This window comes from Schistocerca americana, chromosome 3, assembly GCF_021461395.2.
Source record: "Schistocerca americana isolate TAMUIC-IGC-003095 chromosome 3, iqSchAmer2.1, whole genome shotgun sequence".
In the NCBI taxonomy this organism is placed as follows: domain Eukaryota; kingdom Metazoa; phylum Arthropoda; class Insecta; order Orthoptera; family Acrididae; genus Schistocerca; species Schistocerca americana.
The window spans coordinates 616,636,967-616,657,407 of NC_060121.1; the positions used below are offsets into that span (position 1 = coordinate 616,636,967).

General features: G+C 40.9%; 1 protein-coding gene across 1 annotated transcript in view; it reads right to left on the minus strand.

Annotated features, from left to right (window-relative positions):
* The window catches only part of LOC124606683 (ATP-dependent translocase ABCB1-like), a 222,293-nt gene that overhangs the window by 74,145 nt on the left and 127,707 nt on the right, over positions 1-20,441 (minus strand). The window contains exon 13 of the mRNA XM_047138698.1: positions 10,135-10,330. Within this exon, the coding sequence (XP_046994654.1) occupies positions 10,135-10,330 (196 nt within the window). The remainder of the gene's footprint in view (positions 1-10,134; positions 10,331-20,441) is intronic.

The following is a 20,441-nucleotide window of genomic DNA, read 5'->3' on the forward strand; positions in this document are numbered from 1 at the left end:
TCTTTCGCCGTTCTCAACACTGGCTCTCTAACTACAATATTGGCAACCAGGAAGTGATTAGCAAAACGTGAAGCCTGTAATTAGAATTCCTAGTGCCCACTTCATCTGAGAATACACTTATAGTTACAGCTTATAGCTCTGAGGAATTAGGAGATTGTCTGGGATTTCTAATTAAAAACGGTCGTGAAAAAAAAGTTCTGTATTCTGAAAGTCACAGATGAAAACAAAAGAATCCACACAATCTACCTAACAGAGCAGTTCAGAGTCTAATGCGCTGATGCAACTATAAATGTCCAAATTAAATGTTAAAATGAATGCTCGCCATAATTTGATGATTAGGTTCATCAAACGCCACGCTAAATAATGGTAGAATGTTTGTCCCACGGCGGCACGTGAAAATACGACAATACGCAAACTGAAGATCGATAATTAAAGTCAACCCAGAATTAACACTTCACTCGAAAATGATTTCATGGTTACGCGTATCTCGAGTAACTTAATACGGCATCCGAGGATGTTTGTAGCAATGATACCGACGCGACGCGACTCCCGACACAGTTGGCGTGCTATTCAGCGTCTGGAGAGAACTGGGGCCTCGCTTACTCGGGCAGCGTTCTTATATATAAAGCCGCGGTGCGGACGGCTAAGGGAACGCCTGATCAAATCGGCTCTCCCGACTAGCCACTGGGCTAGTAATGCACCACATTAAGTTATCCAATAAATCCTAGCTTGTCTTGCTGATGGCCGATGAAGCTCTCAATTTAAATGTGCATTCAGCACGCAGGTAAGTATTGATAATAAAATTTTGACGTGGCTAAGTTAAATATTTTGGGCGGGAGAATTAATTTAATTACACTGCACGCAGTAGCCGAGCTCTGAACTGGCCCTTTGGAGATACGCTATCGCTATAGTTTTATAGATATTCAAATGAAACTTCTCACATCCTTATGGTGATAGCGGATGTCCATTCTACTTAAATATAAACATCCTAGCCTTATTTATTACCCTACTTAATCTATCTTGCTTCCTTAAGTTTTAAGACGAAAACCAGAAAATCATGAATTTCCACTAAAATTTTAATTTGTGAAATCCAGAGTGCTGTTTTTATTAAATTATTATGAAAGATGAATCTAAATATAAAATTTTAACTTTCTAGCTCTTTTCTGTTGCGCCAATGATTTTTACAGAAAAACGTCCAAATTTCGAAAATGGCTGAAGTTATCGAACTGATATTCAACACATATTAATTTAGTATTACTCCTGACATGCTAGAAACATTTCAGGTTATTTATTTGATTTTTAAAGTATTGCGCAACATTTATGACGTCAGAGCTAGTTACAATGGACTGGCTGGCACACAATGGAAAGACTGCTGTGAATTTACTACGGCGTGAGTAGGCTGCTTCCCTACAACGTCTCAAAAATGAGATCGACAGGAATTGCAAAATGGCTAAGCAGGGATGGCTAGAGGACAAATGTAAGGATGTAGAGGCCTATCTCACTAGGGGTAAGATAGATACTGCCTACAGGAAAATTAAAGAGACCTTTGGAGATAAGAGAACGACTTGTATGAATATCAAGAGCTCAGATGGAAACCCAGTTCTAAGCAAAGAAGGGAAAGCAGAAAGGTGGAAGGAGTATATAGAGGGTCTATACAAGGGCGATGTACTTGAGGACAATATTATGGAAATGGAAGAGGATGTAGATGAAGATGAAATGGGAGATATGATACTGTGTGAAGAGTTTGACAGAGCACTGAAAGACCTGAGTCGAAACAAGGCCCCAGGAGTAGACAACATTCCATTGGAACTACTGACGGCCTTGGGAGAGCCAGTCTTGACAAAACTCTACCATCTGGTGAGCAAGATGTATGAAACAGGCGAAATACCCTCAGACTCCAAGAAGAATATAATAATTCCAATCCCAAAGAAAGCAGGTGTTGACAGATGCGAAAATTACCGAACTATCAGTTTAATAAGTCACAGCTGCAAAATACTAACACGAATTCTTTACAGACGAATGGAAAAATTAGTAGAAGCCAACCTCGGGGAAGATCAGTTTGGATTCCGTAGAAACACTGGAGCACGTGAGGCAATACTGACCTTACGACTTATCTTAGAAGAAAGATTAAGGAAAGGCAAACCTACGTTTCTAGCATTTGTAGACTGAGGGAAAGCTTTTGACAATGTTGACTGGAATATTCTCTTTCAAATTCTAAAGGTGGCAGGGGTAAAATACAGGGAGCGAAAGGCTATTTACAATTTGTACAGAAACCAGATGGCAGTTATAAGAGTCGAGGAACATGAAAGGGAAGCAGTGGTTGGGAAGGGAGTAAGACAGGGTTGTAGCCTCTCCCCGATGTTGTTCAATCTGTATATTGAGCAAGCAGTAAAGGAAACAAAAGAAAAGTTCGGAGTAGGTATTAAAATTCATGGAGAAGAAATAAAAACTTTGAGGTTCGCCGATGACGTTGTAATTCTGTCAGAGACAGCAAAGGACTTGGGAGAGCAGTTGAACGGAATGGACAGTGTCTTGAAAGGAGGATATAAGATGACCATAAACAAACGCAAAACAAGGATAATGGAATGTGGTCTAATTAAGTCGGGTGATGCTGAGGGAATTAGATTAGGAAATGAGACACTTAAAGTAGTAAAGGAGTTTTTCTGTTTGGGGAGCAAAATAACTGATGATGGTCGAAGTAGAGAGGATATAAAATGTAGACTGGCAATGGCAAGGAAAGCGTTTCTGAAGAAGAGGAATTTGTTAACATCGAGTATAGATTTAGGTGTCAGGAAGTCGTTTCTTAAAGTATTTGTATGGAGTGTAGCCATGTATGGAAGTGAAACATGGACGATAAATAGTTTGGACAAGAAGAGAATAGAAGCTTTCGAAATGTGGTGCTACAGAAGAATGCTGAAGATTAGATGGGTAGATCACATAACTAATGAGGAAGTATTGAATAGGATTGGGGAGAAGAGAAGTTTGTGGCACAACTTGACCAGATGAAGGGATCGGTTGGTAGGACATGTTCTGAGGCATCAAGGGATCACCAATTTAGTATTGGAGGGCAGCGTGGAGGGTAAAAATCGTAGAGGGAGACCAAGAGATGTATACACTAAGCAGATTGAGAAGGATGTAGGCTACAGTAGGTACTGGGAGATGAAAAAGCTTGCACAGGATAGAGTAGCATGGAGAGCTGCATTAAACCAGTCTCAGGACTGAAGACCACAACAATAACAACTTGCAAAGTACCGATCTGACGAAATCGAAGACTTAGAGAATGTTTTACGGTTGAAGTCGAATGACAAATGGAAAAAGAATATTTTTATCGTGTGATTAACAATTTTGAGATTTTTTCTTTCACTTCTTCTGTGAAACATCATCCAAAAACAATTTAAAAACCGAACGCACTGCGAAGGAATTATGCAAATGTGTCGGAAATCTGTTGATACGATATGGATCTACGGAGAAACAAATGACTACAATTTTAGAAAAATTGAATCATTTACTCCAGAGGAAGAGCTTCACAAACAGACCAAGTCAATAATGCGTGGGTACAATTCTGGACCTATGCAAGAAGTTATTCGGCTTGACATTGATCGACAGAATTGTTACATGTCCTGTTATCGGATATCGTGCCAAATTCTGTCCAACTGGCGCGTTAGATCATCAAAATACCGAGCTCATCGGAGGGCCCTGCCCATAGTACCCCACACTTCTGAATTGGGGAGAGATTCGGCGACCTTGCTGGCCAAGGTAGGTTTGAGCAAGCATGAAGACAAGCAGTAGAGTCTCTCACCGTGTGGATGCGGGAATTATCTTCCTAAAGTGTAACCACAGGATGGCTTGCCATGAAAGGCAACAAAACTGGACGTAGAATACCGACCGAGCTGTAAGGGTGTCGCGGGTGACAACCAAAGGGGTATTGCTACGAAACGAAGTGGCACAGTGGCACTCCAGACCATCACTCCTGGCTGCCGGGTCGTAAGGCGGATGACAGTCAGGTTGGTATTCCACGGCTGTCTGGTGCATTTCGAGACACGTCTTCGTTGGTCATCAGGACCTACATAGAAGCGGGACTCATCACTGAAGAATCGACGAAAGTATGTGTGCACGTAAATGCTGATTTGTGGAAATGATTAATGTGTGGTATTCACGAATAAAGTGGACTCGTCGATTCGATGAACGTTTAATAATGAATGACCAATTTGCTATAGCTGTTTGATTGGATGTTGGTTGTAAGTGGGTTGTGTACCTAGTCCGTAACTTTCATTTCTCTTTACGTTCTGGCGAATTACCCAAAAACCGAGTGTTTTGGATGCAATGGAATCAGATCTTGACATATCATCATCTGATGATTCTGACGAAGACTACGACGCCGAAAACGAAGACATCGTTTCCGATGACACTGCTGAATCTACATGAGATTCTGATGAAGTAACACTCATGCAACGGTGGCCCAAAATGAGAATGAAGCGACTGTTGGTAAAGTCAGAAGAAGGAAAAACAGTCAGCTATTCGCCCCAAAAATACTGCCCTGAGAAACGTGCACAGCACAAGCAACAAGAGTGGTTCAAGGAAGAAGCGTTCCTCAGCAGCTTTCTAGTCGTCAGTCACAATGTCATCCTCTGTGGACAACTTCCAATACGTATTCACGCCATTTGCAGGCGAACTAACGTCTAACACAGGAACGGCCTGGAAAATGAAGTTTGTGTGAAACCACTGGTTGAACTCTAGCAGTGAACATAGTAGTCCGTACTCACCAAGGACCGATTGCCTCCACTGGACGTACGTATGACATCCTAAAACGTTTTGAGCTTTTTATCAGATGACATTCTCAACAAAATGTTACTTTGCACGAATGTCGAAATCGCTGAGCAAACATAAAACTTCAATAGGACGTCGAACACCTTCAAAAGCCATTTGAAAGTTAGTCCGGGGCTGCTTATACTCAACTTTGCCTGAAGACGAATTATCATCCAACGCGTATTCTTTTCAATAGGACTAGATGCAGTGCTGATTTTTTGGCTATAACTTCCCGAGCTCGATTCAGTTTTATCATAAACTGTCCTCGATTTGACATCAAAACCTCACGGGATCACAACGATAAGCTGGCTCCAATGAAAAAGGTTTGAGAGATGTTGCAAGAGAACTCTCAGCAACACAAATCTGCCTACGACACTGCTGACGAGCAACTACTTGGATTCCGCGGTCGGGTCGCATTAAAGTCGTAAATTCCCAACAAACCCACCAAATATGGAATGAAAACCATAATGATGTGTGACAATGGAACAAAATACATGCCGGCCGTTGTGACCGAGTGGTTCTAGGCGCTTCAGTCCAGAACCGCGCTTCTGCTACGGTCGCAGGTTCGAATCCTGCCTCGGGCATAGATGTGTGTGATGTCCTTAGGTTGGTTAGGTTCAAGTAGTTCCAAGTCTAGGGGACTGATGACCTCAGATGTTAAGTCGCATAGTGCTTAGAGACACTTTTTTTACAAAAGGCATGATACACAAAGAGCCATATTTGGAGAAGGATACGACTACGGCTGGAATACCTGCGGCAGATTTGTTTGCAAATACTTGTTCATTTTATCAAAGGATCGATTCGATATGTAACCTTGGACAATTGGTTCACGTCTGTTCCGCATTTTAAGAAGCTGAAATCTGGCCACAAACTCACCGCCCTGGAGCCAGTTCCGTTGAATACGAGAGAACTTCCTGCTGAATTCGTCAATATAAATTTTGAAAACCGGTTTACAGGTACATCCTTCTTCATTTACGATGACGATCTAACGGCAGTTTCCAATAAGCTCATATGCATCCTTTCATCCGCTCGTTATGATGGCCGCATACATCTGGACAACCATATGCTCCAGCACAATGAGACGAAATATGGCATTGATACACTTGACCATATGTGCCACGCTGCAAATGTCATTAGAAAAACCAAGCTGTGGCCTCTCTGTTATTTTTGTTGTGTGATAAATATCGCCATGATAAATGCCTACATCATTTATATACACAACTTCCACAGAGCCCATGAAGTGCAGTGAGGCGAAAGGAATCCGCCTCAGTTGGATTTCATGTTCTCCCTTGCACATGCTTTGTCTAAGGAATGGCTCATTGCAAGAAAAGATATTGCAGGGCGACATCGGCACGTGAAGCAGAGAATAGAAAGCTACAAACGTCTTTGAACGGTTTCCGAAACTAACGGAAGAGGAACTCCACCTCCAGCGATTCCCAACCCAGCTCAAGGAGCCACATCAGATACTCAGCCCTCTCAGCCTAAAAAACGCCGCATTTGTGGAGACTGCAGCTATAATCTGAGAAAAATGACGAAAAGACACTGTGTAACGTTGATGCAACTGTGTGTATGGAACATCGCAAGGCTGTTTGCAACATTTGCCATCTGCAACGTTCATGAAGCCTGAAGGAATTCACATCATGGGTATGAGTTATCTTTCTCCCAGAGTGTGTTTACATCTGTCGATTTCGCACAGTTCCTCAACGCAACATTTATAATCAAAAGGCCATTTGCGATTTGTAGACATATTCTTTAATCAAGGGCAGCTGTGATTTTTTTGTATCTTTTCAGATGTATTCGTTTTCTTATCAACTATTCTGATTATTTCGTTAGATATACGTACATCCTGTGTTTCCACATTTTTTGTCAAATTGCTTTTGATTCATTAGATAAATTGATCTAGTACTTTTCTTCTTCTATTGTTTGTATTCAATGCTCCTGGCACGCGATCACTCAAATTGTCGTGCAAGTATTGATGCACTTTTCCTTTCGGTACTTATTCCATTGCGTTTCCGGTGGGTGTAAAGTACACATAGACGCCCTTTTGTTTGTAAACTACGCAGTGAGAGTTTTTCTGATTTGTTGCAATAGAAAGACCATTTAAACCCTGAGATTCATTTTTCTTTAACTTTCCCGCTATAAAGGGTTTATAATTCTACCGTTGCGTCGCTTTTAATCATTTTTTTGACCAAACCTAGGTCTGGTAGTTGAATCGACTGAGGTATATGTATGGAAAGGTTCGAATTTTATGTAGTATTCTAGGGTTCATACAGCATTTTAAAGTTCAAACAAATCAACTCGTTGAAGAACTCAGTGTAGTGAACTAAACGAATCCTAAACTACGTTTTTATGTTTCTGGCTCCATAGGTTTAAGACAATGTGTGCTTGTGCTAAGTGAATAAAGAAAGAAAAAATTGTCTCTTATCTGATGTCTTAGATGTAAGTATTGCAAAGTATCCAACTGTTTTCCGTTTAAAGTAGTTTCCAAGATTACACTTCAGACCATAATCATATCTTAGTACCTGATGATGGAATAATAGCCGAAAACCGGTTTGTGAAATAAATAACAAATATTGTAGAATATTAAACCAGTGATGTGTGTGTTTTCATTCAGAGTGTAGGAAATATTCTACCAAGAACCGACGGAACAGTCAATCAGTGCTAATGATTGTTATCTCAAGCATGGCGTTAAGTACTTTCTCTCTTCCTTCACCCCAATTCCAGCTACACTGGGTCGATGACTTAGCGCTGGAATATGATGTTATTAAGAAGCTTGTACTACTGCCGCAGAATACAAGCTCTTTTGACCTCTGCTTGTAGATTAAATCGGGGGAGAATATTGGATATTCATGGGTATTTCTGTGTGTACTGGCTGGTGTTTGTCGAGTTGAACCAATTCTGAATGGTCGACTTCCCACCCTCCCCCTGCCCCCCCTCCAGGTCCAATTCATTCACTCTCCATGATGACTGTCAGCGGTATAATACTTTAGTCTGTACTATAATTCAAATGTATTAGAAAGTGTATTTTGAGTCTGAAAGGGGTTATTCTAGGAGGCACTGCTACGTATTAAGAATTTTGCTGTTGAAAACTGAAGTCGTTAAGACATTTATATCTGACACTGGTAATGCTGTTTCCTAAGATATGACTTGTTGAAAGCTCTTTTGTTATGAATGTTATGTGATTTGTGAACGAACAGCTTAGACTTTGGTTACACTACAAATCGCTGCTTGCTGCTGTCATTAACGGCATAAAAATTGGTGTCGAAACCCGGGACGATTCCAGGACTGCTGCTGCGGGCCTGTGACACCACGATTTTTGAATGCACTTCGCGCGGCTTCCGCGAGGGCTCACTTTAGAGATTTGCCACGCTAGCCAACAACCTCGTCGACGGTCGCCTGCATACATAGGTAAGTCTAACGGAATTATCACGCCACACGTATCTTATTGCCATTTGCAGCAGTAGCTGATTCAATAATTATTGTACTTTACACTGTCATTGTAGCTGCTCGCTATTATTTATGGCTGGTGTTGCCATATGTTCTTCGTTTATCAAACTGCATACTACTTAGGCCCGCGCAGACAGTCACCTCACTATGTCTGCAGAGAAAACTCTGATAAGAACGTGACGCATGTCACGGGCAATAGAAGAGAAAGTGATGAATTGCATGACTCACTCTACCATCGATGATAAACAACCTGCTAAGACCACCATCTAGTGTTAGACTGACGACTATAAAAATAAAACTTGAGACGTTTTCTGGAGATGTCGAAACTTCGGCACAGTCCGGAACAGCTCCAGCAACCTACTGATCAAGATCCCACGATGTCAAAAAATGGTTCAAATGGCTCTAAGCACTATAGGACTTAACATCTGAGGTCCTCAATCCCATAGACTTAGAACTACTTAAACCTAACTAACCTAAGGACATCACACACATCCATGCCCGAGGCAGGATTCGAACCTGAGACCGTAGCAGCAGCGCCGTTCCGGACTGAAGCGCCCAGAACCGCTCGGTCACAGCGGCCGGCGATGTCCACTGCGTGGCTGCTTAAAAGGGGTGCCAAGGTGGTAATCCTGTGATTTCTGACACTTATGAAGAAACCAAGAGGATGCTGACAACATGTTAAAAACCATTCAAAAGCCAACATCGCACAAAACATTTTTTTATTCAAGACAACCGGTTTCAACACTCTTAGCTGTCATCTGCAGGTCTTAAACTTTTTTTAATAGTAAAACGTGTTCATTTTACGCTGAATCTCATGCACAAGATGTCAAGTAGATATAGTTAGCGCAGTATAAACGTTTGTCATCGCTAAAATATTTAAAAACACAGAGGACCTTGTCCAAGAGCCCAGGTCCACATACATATTGCTCACAGATGCTGGTAAAAATGCGGTACACAACAGCACATCTGTTTTCATATGCTGGACGCATACTGATAGCAAGGAGAGATGCACGTATAGCCACCGTCTGATTTTTGTATTTTTTTGGTTAGAGCAAGCGGTACCCACACACACAATGTTTGAACCTTCCTCCTCGCATGCAAACGTTGGACGATGGTGGTCTGATCACAACTCATCACATTTGGCGGTTCTTGAGTACTGAGGTGGAGCGTTGTGGATTAACACTTTTAAACGATCTTCATCAAACCCCGAAGGTCTTCCTGGAGGTGGAGAGTCACTAATGTGAAAACGATCCTCCTTAAAACGAGAAAACCATTTTCTTGCCGAGCTGTGTCCAATGACATCCCCATACAGCCTCTGCTTCTGTTACACCTCCAATTAATGACACAGAAGCATATGTCGGAAATCTTCCAATTTCTCCACGTGGCACTCCATTCCCTAGCGCCCACAGCTCGACTCACTATCTCCAAACGACAAAATGACGATATGTAAACTCAGACAGCGACAGTGAAACACAAATAAAAAATGAAATCCGATAAATAAACCCACAGCAGCCGGAAATGCAACGTGCAAAGCAGAAACGACGCCATCTCAGGTGCCAACTTAATAACTGGAGGTGTGATTGCGATATTAGTCTTTTGCTATGTGAGTCCTAGGTAGAAATCAGCTTCCATAGGCAGAATGTATGAAGACGTGGGGAAGGAAAGTGCGTTGTAAGGGTATGTGGTGTGACGTAGCAGACATGTATCTGCTGAGTGAGTTTGGCAGGAATATTGTAGGTGTTGCTACGAGGAAAGTGTCGACATGAAACCGGCAATGGAGTTCGGGCCAGAAAAAGAATATTAGGAAAATGTCGCCACCGTTTGATCAGCAACTTGGGCAGTAGTTTTAGCGTATGGAACCAGTCGTGTAGGCGTGCTCACCTTTCACCTTTCCGTCCGCGTTGGCGGCTGAGAGCTGTGTGGTGACGAGTGCGTGGTAGTGACTCTTGAGAGCCATCAGCTGGTCGTGGCTGCCCTCCTCGACCACGGCGCCCCCAGACACCACCAGGATCCTGTCCGCGTTGCGTATCGTCGACAGCCGATGCGCTACGATGATCGTTGTTCGACCCATACTAGCCTGCGTCAGTAATGTCTAGGTTATTAACATAACTAACGTACCTTTACTTAGTTCTGTTTTATATTTTATATCAACTTACAAAGCTATTCGATTACTTTTGATTTTGTAGTGATCGTAAAAAAAGCCATTAAATAACAAGGCCTAGAATCAACATATACAAAACTAAAATTTTTGTTACTGTTTTTATTGGTAATGACAAGCGTAGAAAATTTGTCGCCGTCAGTTTGAACAACTAAAATAATTTGAACAAAAATCATTATAAAGGATGAGTCAGCTGCCCCTACGGATATCGTTTTATGCAATCCGCAATTTTATAGGTGGCGTTCAATAACCAAGCGCGAGATTTTCCATGTTCTCTCGCTCACTACGTACAAACTATTAGTCCTACAGACAAAAATGAACATGACCTTTTTGTAGAAAGTGTAATGCAGTTAAATTCTATATCAGAATACGTTTAAGCTGGAGGCCACTGTTTTCGAGTTTTTCAAGACAAATGTACAAAAGTAAGCTCCAAATGCACCTGCATTGCTCACCGTCACGGTTTCTAGTATGTTGTTCGCGGCACTTCCTTCTACCACTGAACAAAAATTTCCGACTACACGAACTATTCCCGATGTTCGACCTTTTTTAGTTTCCATTGATTGGGTCATTGCGCCACCAACGTACGGATACTTACTTAACATCAATTTAAACATGCCCGTGATGGTAATGAATGAACCGACTTTTTCTAACGTTACGCTAAAATTAATCACGTTGACAATTCGATCCAAACTTAATTCTTACAATCACAGAACTTCGTAATCAAAAGGCCTGACGAATACAGTGACCTAATTGTTTATTTTATGCTGTTAAAATTGACAAAATCGTTAGATAAAATTTAAACAATCGTCAGTTTTACAATTTCCAAGTGCTCGACTAAGCCGGTGGCATAATAAGGCCAGTCAGGGAAGACCTAAAAAGAATGAGTGTGGGAAATAATTCGTGCAGTCGCAAATTTTTGGACAATAACAGGAGGGAGTGCCGTGAACAATATAAAAGAAATTCTGACCGATGGGGGTTGAGTGTGAGAACGGCGGTGCGTTTGAAAGTCACTATTGTGCATGTTTCTTGAATAACTCGAAAACTAAGGCCTCTCGGGAACAAAATTTAACGACATTAAATTTCCTACAAAAAAGCTGCCGTTCGTGTTTTTTCTGGGACTAATAGCTTCCGCTTAGTGAGCCAGGGAATATGAAAATCACACACGTGATCTTTTAATGCCAAATGTAATATTGCGGGCTGCATAAAACGACATCAGCAGGGCAGCTGAATCACCTGCATGAAACACTTACAAGACGATATTGAAAGAACAAGTCTGTATAGCGGGACCAAGTGAAGTTTCATCCTGGTGGTGATAGCAGGACTGTACCGTGTTTAGCATCGAAGGGGAACAGAACGAGCTACGCGTACTCAGCGCTGAACAAATATTCAACACGATGTTCTGTATGGTCGTCTCCTTATCTCAGTGTTCGGCGTGAATGAATGTTGTGCAGGGGATCGGTGTCCCATTCCTGGTACAGTCAGGGACTACTCCTTGGTGGAAGGGCTGGACTGGGTTGCACTTAGCCTTATGATGCCAATTGAAGAGTTAGCTGATCCAGCAGTAGTTGCAACGTGAAGTCACGCAGAAGGCATGAGACTATGAAGTAGAATTGAGAGAACTTCTAACGTCAATGCTAAACATTCGCTTGTTCGCTGAAATGAACTGGTATTTTCTTGTAAAAAAAATAAAAAATAAACAAATAAATAAAAAAAAAAATAAAATCGCGTTTTGGGTGCTCTTCATCTTCAGAATGTTGAACAGAAATTTCCTTGCTGTTTTTGTTTGCCATTCACAACGTGGAGAGTGCCCGAAACACGTCAGTATAAAGTCTTTCTTGAACAGCTTGTGACCAATTATTTCTGCACTGACATGAGAAGTGCGCTCAAGTTGAGTACTGTACCAGCGGCAACATGGCTTCTAAACTGACAACGACCGGGAGTGTGGTGTGCTGATTCCCAACCCTCCATACGCACCCAAATGACGTCATTGGTATAGAATGATAACATGGCGGTTAGCTGGTCCTACTTCCCCGTCTGTGGCCAGAACGGCGGTACTTATGATCTGCTATAGTCGATGTATGAATATGTCAAAAATGTCCTCCTTAAACTGTATCTGAAACCTGTAGAACTCCACATTCCTGGGAAAAATTGCCTATCAGAACGTCCCACTTTCATTTATATCTCCAAACATTCCACGTTCCTTATCAGCGTAATTTCAACCGTCCCACAGAGCATACAGTAATTTCTGAAATCCACCCACCCTATAACTCGCACCTATTATACCTCTTCTACTCCAGATGAAGGCTCCAATGCAAAATTTGCCTGTATAACTGCAAACCTACCCACCTCTGGTCATCGATAAACCATCTGTTGACTCTTCTTCATACTCTTTCCACTTTCTTCCTCACGTTAATTGCCCTCCATGTCCAAATGCTTCTGAATCTCATATGTAACAAATGGGGCCAGAAGCCGACAGCACGCTACAGTGTCAAGAGAAAGCACATCGCCATTTCATCTAGCTTAATACGTTTTTATAGATGTCAATGTATTTTAAGTATTGGTTAATTATCATATTAAAAGGCTGAAGTACGGAAAATGTGCAACCCGGTTTTTCTGTTAGATGGAATGTACGCAAGAGCTGAACAAAAGTACAATTGCATCTCACACGCAACTTAAGAAGGCTATAATTTCGAAGACTGTGCTGAAATGGTGAAAATTTTTGTCATTCCAGGACAATAAAGATCCGCACGATTGGTAGAAATAATTTTATTTCAACAATGTTGGCCGGCCGCTGGTGGCCGAGCGGTTCTAAGCGCTTCAGTCTGGAATCGCGCGACCGCTACGGTCGCAGGTTCGAATCCTGCCTCGGGCATGGATGTGTGTGATGTCCTTAGGTTAGTTAGGTTTAAGTAGTTCTAAGTTCTAGGGGACTGATGGTCTGAGATGTTAAGTCCCATAGCGCTCAGAGCCATTTGAACCATTTGAACCAACAATGTTGTCCTGTCTACCAAGAGAAACTGGATGGAATGTGATACGTTAGACTAGAGGTACCAAATAAGCATTCATTTTGATGCCTGTAGTCCAATAGTGTCCTGCGTCTACCTCCAGTAATTCGCTGTCATAAATTCGGTTCAAAGCTTTTGAAACATTTGAAAATGCCAAGGCTTGTCTTTTTGAAACCGAGTCGACATGTTTCATTCAAGTAAACCTGTTGTATACTAGATGTACAGTCTTAAGGGTAAAACCTGACCGCAGGCCGGCCACCGCAGAAACTAAGACGAATCGTTCACTCAGCCCCTCAGAACTGTAAGTCCAGATGTATGCACGATTTGGCAGTATTGTAGATGGGAAGTCTCTGAAGTGTTGTCTTCTTCTCTAGTGGTTACACTGCTCAAGCAGCTGGTGGAGTGTGTTTGGAAAATCATCCTTCACGAACGAATTCTTCTGATCTTACCGACTTAAAAAATTACCTTTCTCGCTCTTTACCGAAAAACCTTCAAGAAAATCCCATTGCGGACGAAAATGCAGTTCAGAACAGGTTTGACGACATCGTTAACTCAGAGTCAGTAGGTTTCTACAGGCTCGGAGTTGGTAAACTACCTGAGCATTGTCAGACTAAGTTGAATAATGTGAAGGAATATGTTGTTGATGGTTAGTCTCCATCTGAAGCATGCTGTTGTCATCAATAAACTAATGGAAGACTCAATTAAAATATGCACTGTCCTAACACAACTGAAACACAACTTACCATGATAATATTAGGACGAAAGAATGTTTTAATAAAACATAAATATCTGTAATACGAGTACGCCTATATCGGCATGAATTAGTAAGATATTACAAACTCTTAAGTTCGAAACTGTCTATGTTTACTTGCTGTATTGTGTCATACAGCAGAACGAAAATGCGGAATTTCATAAATAAAACTATGTATTCACAGTTACAAAAAATTATGTTGACAGAATTGGAAAGGATCACTGTCATTTGAACAGGGAGATACGTTTTTCGCTTGTGCATTAGTGGGACTGTCAATAGCGAGATGAACTCTAAGGGAGAAGTTTTCTTAAGATTTTCTTATTGATTTTCCATGCGAACAGCTAAAAATCTAGCCTTCAGCAAAACTGGAACCACGAGCCAAAACAGCTTTCATGTTACAGGCGACCTCGTCACCTCTGAGCTAGCGATGAGCAGCAATATTTGTCTCTCCCTCACTGTCCCAGTGGTGGCTAGGACAGATAACTCACACTTTAAAAGACAACATTAGTTGCAATTTCCGTGTGAAACAACTTACCTGGACTAAAAACCATACGTTGATAACTGTGTGTCATACGTTAGATAAAAATCACAAAGACTACTTAGTGGAAAAGTCATGAGAAGTCAAGTAAATTTAGCAGGATAGCTCTGTGCTAATCAAGAAATAACTTGTTGGTCACATAGTTTCCAAACACTCTGCACTGTTGCCAAGATTCTGCTATAGTACCACTAGGAAGAATACTAGCGGATGTGTTCCTTGAGGAGGCTTGGAAGTGAACACGGCTTGCATCCCATTGACGTGGCTGCCAAGGGTCGAAATACCAAAAGTGTACGCCACTGAGCTTTAGTCCCATTTCTGTAAATGGATTTATGGGCTAGACCATAGTTATTAGTAATACCAGTTGCACCAATTGCAAAATAACAGTCAAATTATTTGTCCCTTTTGTTACTTGTTTGTTAACAGTTGTCAAGTAAGTAATGAAATGCATATTTGACCATCAGATATTTTATTGACAACATGAAGCGTTAACAGGCTTAAGTCATTAGACCATCATCAAAGGATATCTATCCAAAGGCACAAACATAGATAAATGTAGTACACAGAATGATGATAAGAATTTACGATACTTACAAGATTAAATACCGTTCAAGTATATACAGCTCTTGTTATATTTGACAGGGGATACATTTCAGGTAGTATAGCAATGGATAAAGTTCCGGTAATATAATATGTAATGAATTCCAGTATAGTAACTTCTGCACAGGATATTTATGGGTACACTCAGTAGTGACATCAGTTTACAGTACAGTGTATAAACTAAATGAGAAGACCAGAGACTGAATTACTATCATAGTACGAACACTGAAGAGTTGGTCAAACACCTTCACTAAACCTCTTCATAATATGATATGAAGTGTATCACAGTCATAACATCAACGTAATATTAATGGTCTTCATAAAATAAAATTGGTTAAAAAATAAAGTGCTTAAAAATAAGTATGTTTAACTCATCCATCTGAAACCTGAGGGGTAACTTGAGCCCAAAACGAAAAAAAGATTTACTCTCTTATGTGAGGTAACACCAAAGCACGGGAGTGGCAGTACTATGACTTTACGATAGGTGACAGCATTGTCTGTAGCGAGAAAAGATTTTGTAGTTCATATACAGGCCAACAAAGGCGCTGTTCTGGTTCAACTGTCGAACTGAAAATTTATTGTAACGAATACTCCGCAAACTTTCGTCTGTACACGCGACTTCAAAGGGCACAAAGTCTTGGTAAGCTATTTATTTTTCAAATATCGTAACTTCTTCAATATTATACACTGTTAGTTTAACGTATTTTATAACATAACTGACTTTGAAAGATTTGTCTAAAAACTTGTGAACATAACCTGTAAATGTGGCTACCTTGAGCCCAATATTTTTCTCTTGTAAGTTGGGCTCAAGTAGTCTTGAACCATATTTCTAGCGTTCAAATAGTGTATGACTGTGGGCTGAAGTAGGAATCGAGAAACGTGTGTTTGCTAAGCTGCAATGCTGTTTGTTAAACATAGTTTATTAAAGGGTTTTGCAGTATAGTAAATGTAAATGAGTGGATCTACAGTACAAGTATGTTTTTCACATATCCGAAGAAGATTCCTACCAATTACTGGAGGCATCCTCGCAGCAGGAAATGCGTTGACTACTGAGACAGAAAATAGAAAAAAAAAGTTTGAATTCTGTAAGGAGTAAACAAATAACCCAATGATAAGCTGAGATTCATTTCAAGATTAGTAGAGCTACAATCAACAGAAAGCTTAAGAATTAACACATGAAGAGTCCAGGACACCCAAAAATGTTTACTACAGAAGAAGAGAAGGCTTTTGCAAGTCATCTCAATAAAATATGTGCTTCTGGATTTCCATGTAGTGAGCTAGACTTAACGTTCATTATAAAATCTTGTTTAGCCAGGCAAGAAAGAATTGTAACATGTTTCAAGAACAATGTTCTGGGAAGAGATTGGTTTAAGAATGTTCTAAAAAGACATCTAAATTTGTCAGTTAGCTTTGCAAGTAACATAAAAGGAACAACATCTGCCATAGATGAAAAAGTCATAGTTGACTTTATCGAAAACCTTAAGCATGTCCTTAAAGACGTTCCCCCACAAAAAATCTTTAATTTCGATGAAGCAAATATGAGTGATGACCCTGTAAGGAGAGGTTCTACAGAATCCAGTGTAAGTGTCATGTTTTGTGGAATTCTGCTAGAACCGCACTCCCACTGTATGTTGTTTGCTAGGCTGAACACCTATCGAATACTTGGACGGAAAATGGTCCGCTGGGTGCACGATACTATCGTAGCAAACATCGGTGGATGGATTTAATTCTTTCTGAAGAATGGTTAACGTTACCCGCTGCCTTTCATAAGAAAACAAGATGAAAAGAAGGTTATGCTAGGAGATAATCTGAGTTCTCATTTAAGTCTCAATGTAATCAATTGTGAAGGAAACAATGTTCTTTTTTTTTTTTTTTTTTTTGCTTGCTTCCAAACTCTGGCCATTTGACTCAGCATTTAAACACTACTTATTTTAGACCTCTAAAAATTAAATGGAGCGATGTTCTTGGGAGATAGTAAGAGAGTAATGCGGGCAAACAACTTGGTGTGTTACCCAAAGATCAATTCCTGATTTTGTTAAAAACTGTGTTGACAGAAATGGAACCGAATATTACTCAGAATTTGAGAATATATCCTACTGATAAGGTTGAGATTCTTAAGAGGCTGCCAAAACATCTAATAACAAAAATAAATCTAAGTGTTCTGAACTTTATAAAGAAGATAGAAGAAAAAACAAAAGAGAGTGTTGAGTGAGTCTAATTCAGATGACGAGGATGACATCTTTAGCCCGCAGTCTAAAGAAAATAGTGATATTTCTCTGAACAACAGCGACAAAGGATGTGTAGATGACAGGCCATTAAGTTTTGTTGAAAGCGACAGGAGATTTTGTCGGCTCCATTTGACAAAGCAGACCTGAATGTACGAGACTTTGTATAAATTGGAATGACAATATTCACCCAGGACAGGTTCTCCAGACCGAATATGTTGGTGCCCTAGTCAAATGTATGAAGCCCACCAACGAAGCTTGGAAACCGCCAGGATTAAAGGATATTCAGTTCTACTAGTAGGAAGACACTTGAAAAGGGAGTCCTATTTACAGTCAGTTTGGGACACAACAAACAAGTGCTCGAGTGCTTGCAAATTTTATCAGTGTTTCTGTAAATATTTTTTGTGTGGTGCAATACACTACATTTCGACTTAAAAACATACGTTAAGATTATTTTTCAATGTGTTCCCTACGACATTTCCCTACATCATTTCCGAGGAATATGCGTGTTTTCTTACTTGTTGCTTTTTATGCTGTTCAATAGACTTTTAAGGGAAAATGTCACTGATTTTATAACTTTCTAACACATAGACGCACCTATAATAAGAAATTTCAAACCTAATGTTCAAACCTTACTATTTTTCAGTAAACCACTTGGAAAAAGTATTACGATCAAGTGACTCAACATGTCTAACATGACACCAAGATAAATTAATCTTAAAATAAGTTAATACAGGAAAAATAAGTAATATGTAGGGATTGTTGGTTTAGGAACATTCTGTAGGTTTGGAAAAAGCGTACCTGATGCACAAAAGTTTTTGAATTATGCCTGATGTCTTAAAGGCATTAGGAAAAAACTGAAATTTTAGGCTGGTTTACGGTACAAATTGTCACCTACTATTCATTTAAATTCTAATTATATTAATCATCCGTTACCATGACGTGACGACTATGTTTGAAGAACTGCATCACATGCGACTGTCACGTCAGTTACATTGTTTATTTCGAAAGCAAAACTGTTTATTTTGAAAATAAACAATCTAGATGATATGACATATTTCCGTATACTACATTTATCTGTGTTTGTACCTCTGGATATAAATTCGTTGATGATGGCCTAAGACCGAAAGTGAGTGATGCCTAAGGTTTTCAATTAAACAGCCGATGTTCAAATATGCAGCTCAACAGTTATTTTTGTTTTCCTGTCTTAAACATACTGAAAACTAGAAAGCACATTCACCAGACAGAATTGACATTTTTGGAGCGTTCCGGTGATTATAATGAAAACATTATGAGTAGGTCACACAGCCTTTGATCGTTACAGGCTTTGAAAATATTTCTCTTAAGAGCGCCGCACTGGCACTGTCATCAACTCATTGGAACACAAACGAGTATATAACAATACAAGACTGATTGCAATATGTGAGAGGGAGAGTTCATAAGCTACGAATAACATGAACTTTCAAGTCGAGAAAGTCTCCTGTGAAAGGAAAGAATACGTCATGAAAGAAAAAGTAGGCTCAACAATGAGTGGAGAAAACCAAACGAAAAAACGCTGACAGTAATATCTCGAATAAGTCATCTGTGGTATACACCACTTCTACCAAACACCGAACAACGCGCTCCAGTACGCGGCCGCCAAATAAATCGCTGGCCGCACTTCTCTGGGCGGTCCGCTGCTTCCTTCGCTGGCCGTCTTCACACGCACGCTCCCTTACGTGGCCGAGAAATACATCGCTGGCCGCACTTCTCCGGGCGGCTCGCGGCTACCATCGCTGGCCGCCTTCGCGCGGGCGCGTTGTCAGCACACAGCAATTGGCTACGCCAGGAAACATTGCGATTGGTTTTCCCTGGAAAACAGCGACCCCAGCCGACGGCTCCATTAACTAGCAAGCCTTATATAAACCCGGCCGCCGCCGCAAACGACAGCTCTCATCGGGAAGTGCAGTACGCCTTGTTCCAGCTGCTTGTGGATGACTCGCCGCACCACTCGAGGTTACCTGGCTGCTCGGCGGAAAATCTTGCGACTTCACTTGGAGAGACTGAACTTGACTGGACTTGGGAATAATTACGGGACGTGCACCCCACCATGCACATTCGGACATTGGTATAACCAACTTTAATTTTGCATTACTTCTGAGTGTGAGCTTGGGTAGGCGCTTGGCTAACATAATTTTTAAAAAGTGATTTGTGATTTAATAAACCAGACTGAAGAGGTTATTGTGTTATTCCTGGTTATAACATCATCCTTTAGCAAGACTTTATTCAGAGTTTTAATATTTAAAGAACGACGAAAGTCATCTACTAGTAATGATTACAGTGTTACCACTTCTGATGTTTTCTCAGCAAACGGCAAAATATCTACGTTGAAGAACTATTCAGCCTGTAGTACACTTAAGTAAGAACCAAGCTGAACGTGTTGCAAGTTTTTTATTCTCAGTTGGCAGAGAATGTTTAGTTCTTGATGGTTTCACACGAACGACGCCTCTAGGCTACCACAATATTCGTATGAGAATTATGGAGATGTAATGCAACGCCTACGGTAGTAGGTGGCTCCCTCTGACGATACAGATGGAAGCTGGATCATCTCAGGGAGTGGCGACCCTGCCCTGTACGAGCTCTTGTTCTGCCTCACCTCCACATCCTTAGGGGAACACGTCCTAAAACCATAATCCATCCAAATCTCTATCAGTTCGTATACATTTCTCCATCTCTTCTGAACCTCGAATGGACCAGCATGAGAAGAATGATCCAAACCTTCCCTGAAGCTTAGTCACAGCAGCAGAACTACTGAACCACCCGTCTGCAAGGAAGGAAGAGCAGCAGCCGTAGCTAGTGACGCAGCCTAGATGGGGTGGCACTGAAGAAGGAGCGTCAGTCACTCTAGGGCCTGCTGCTGTGATATTGATGCAGT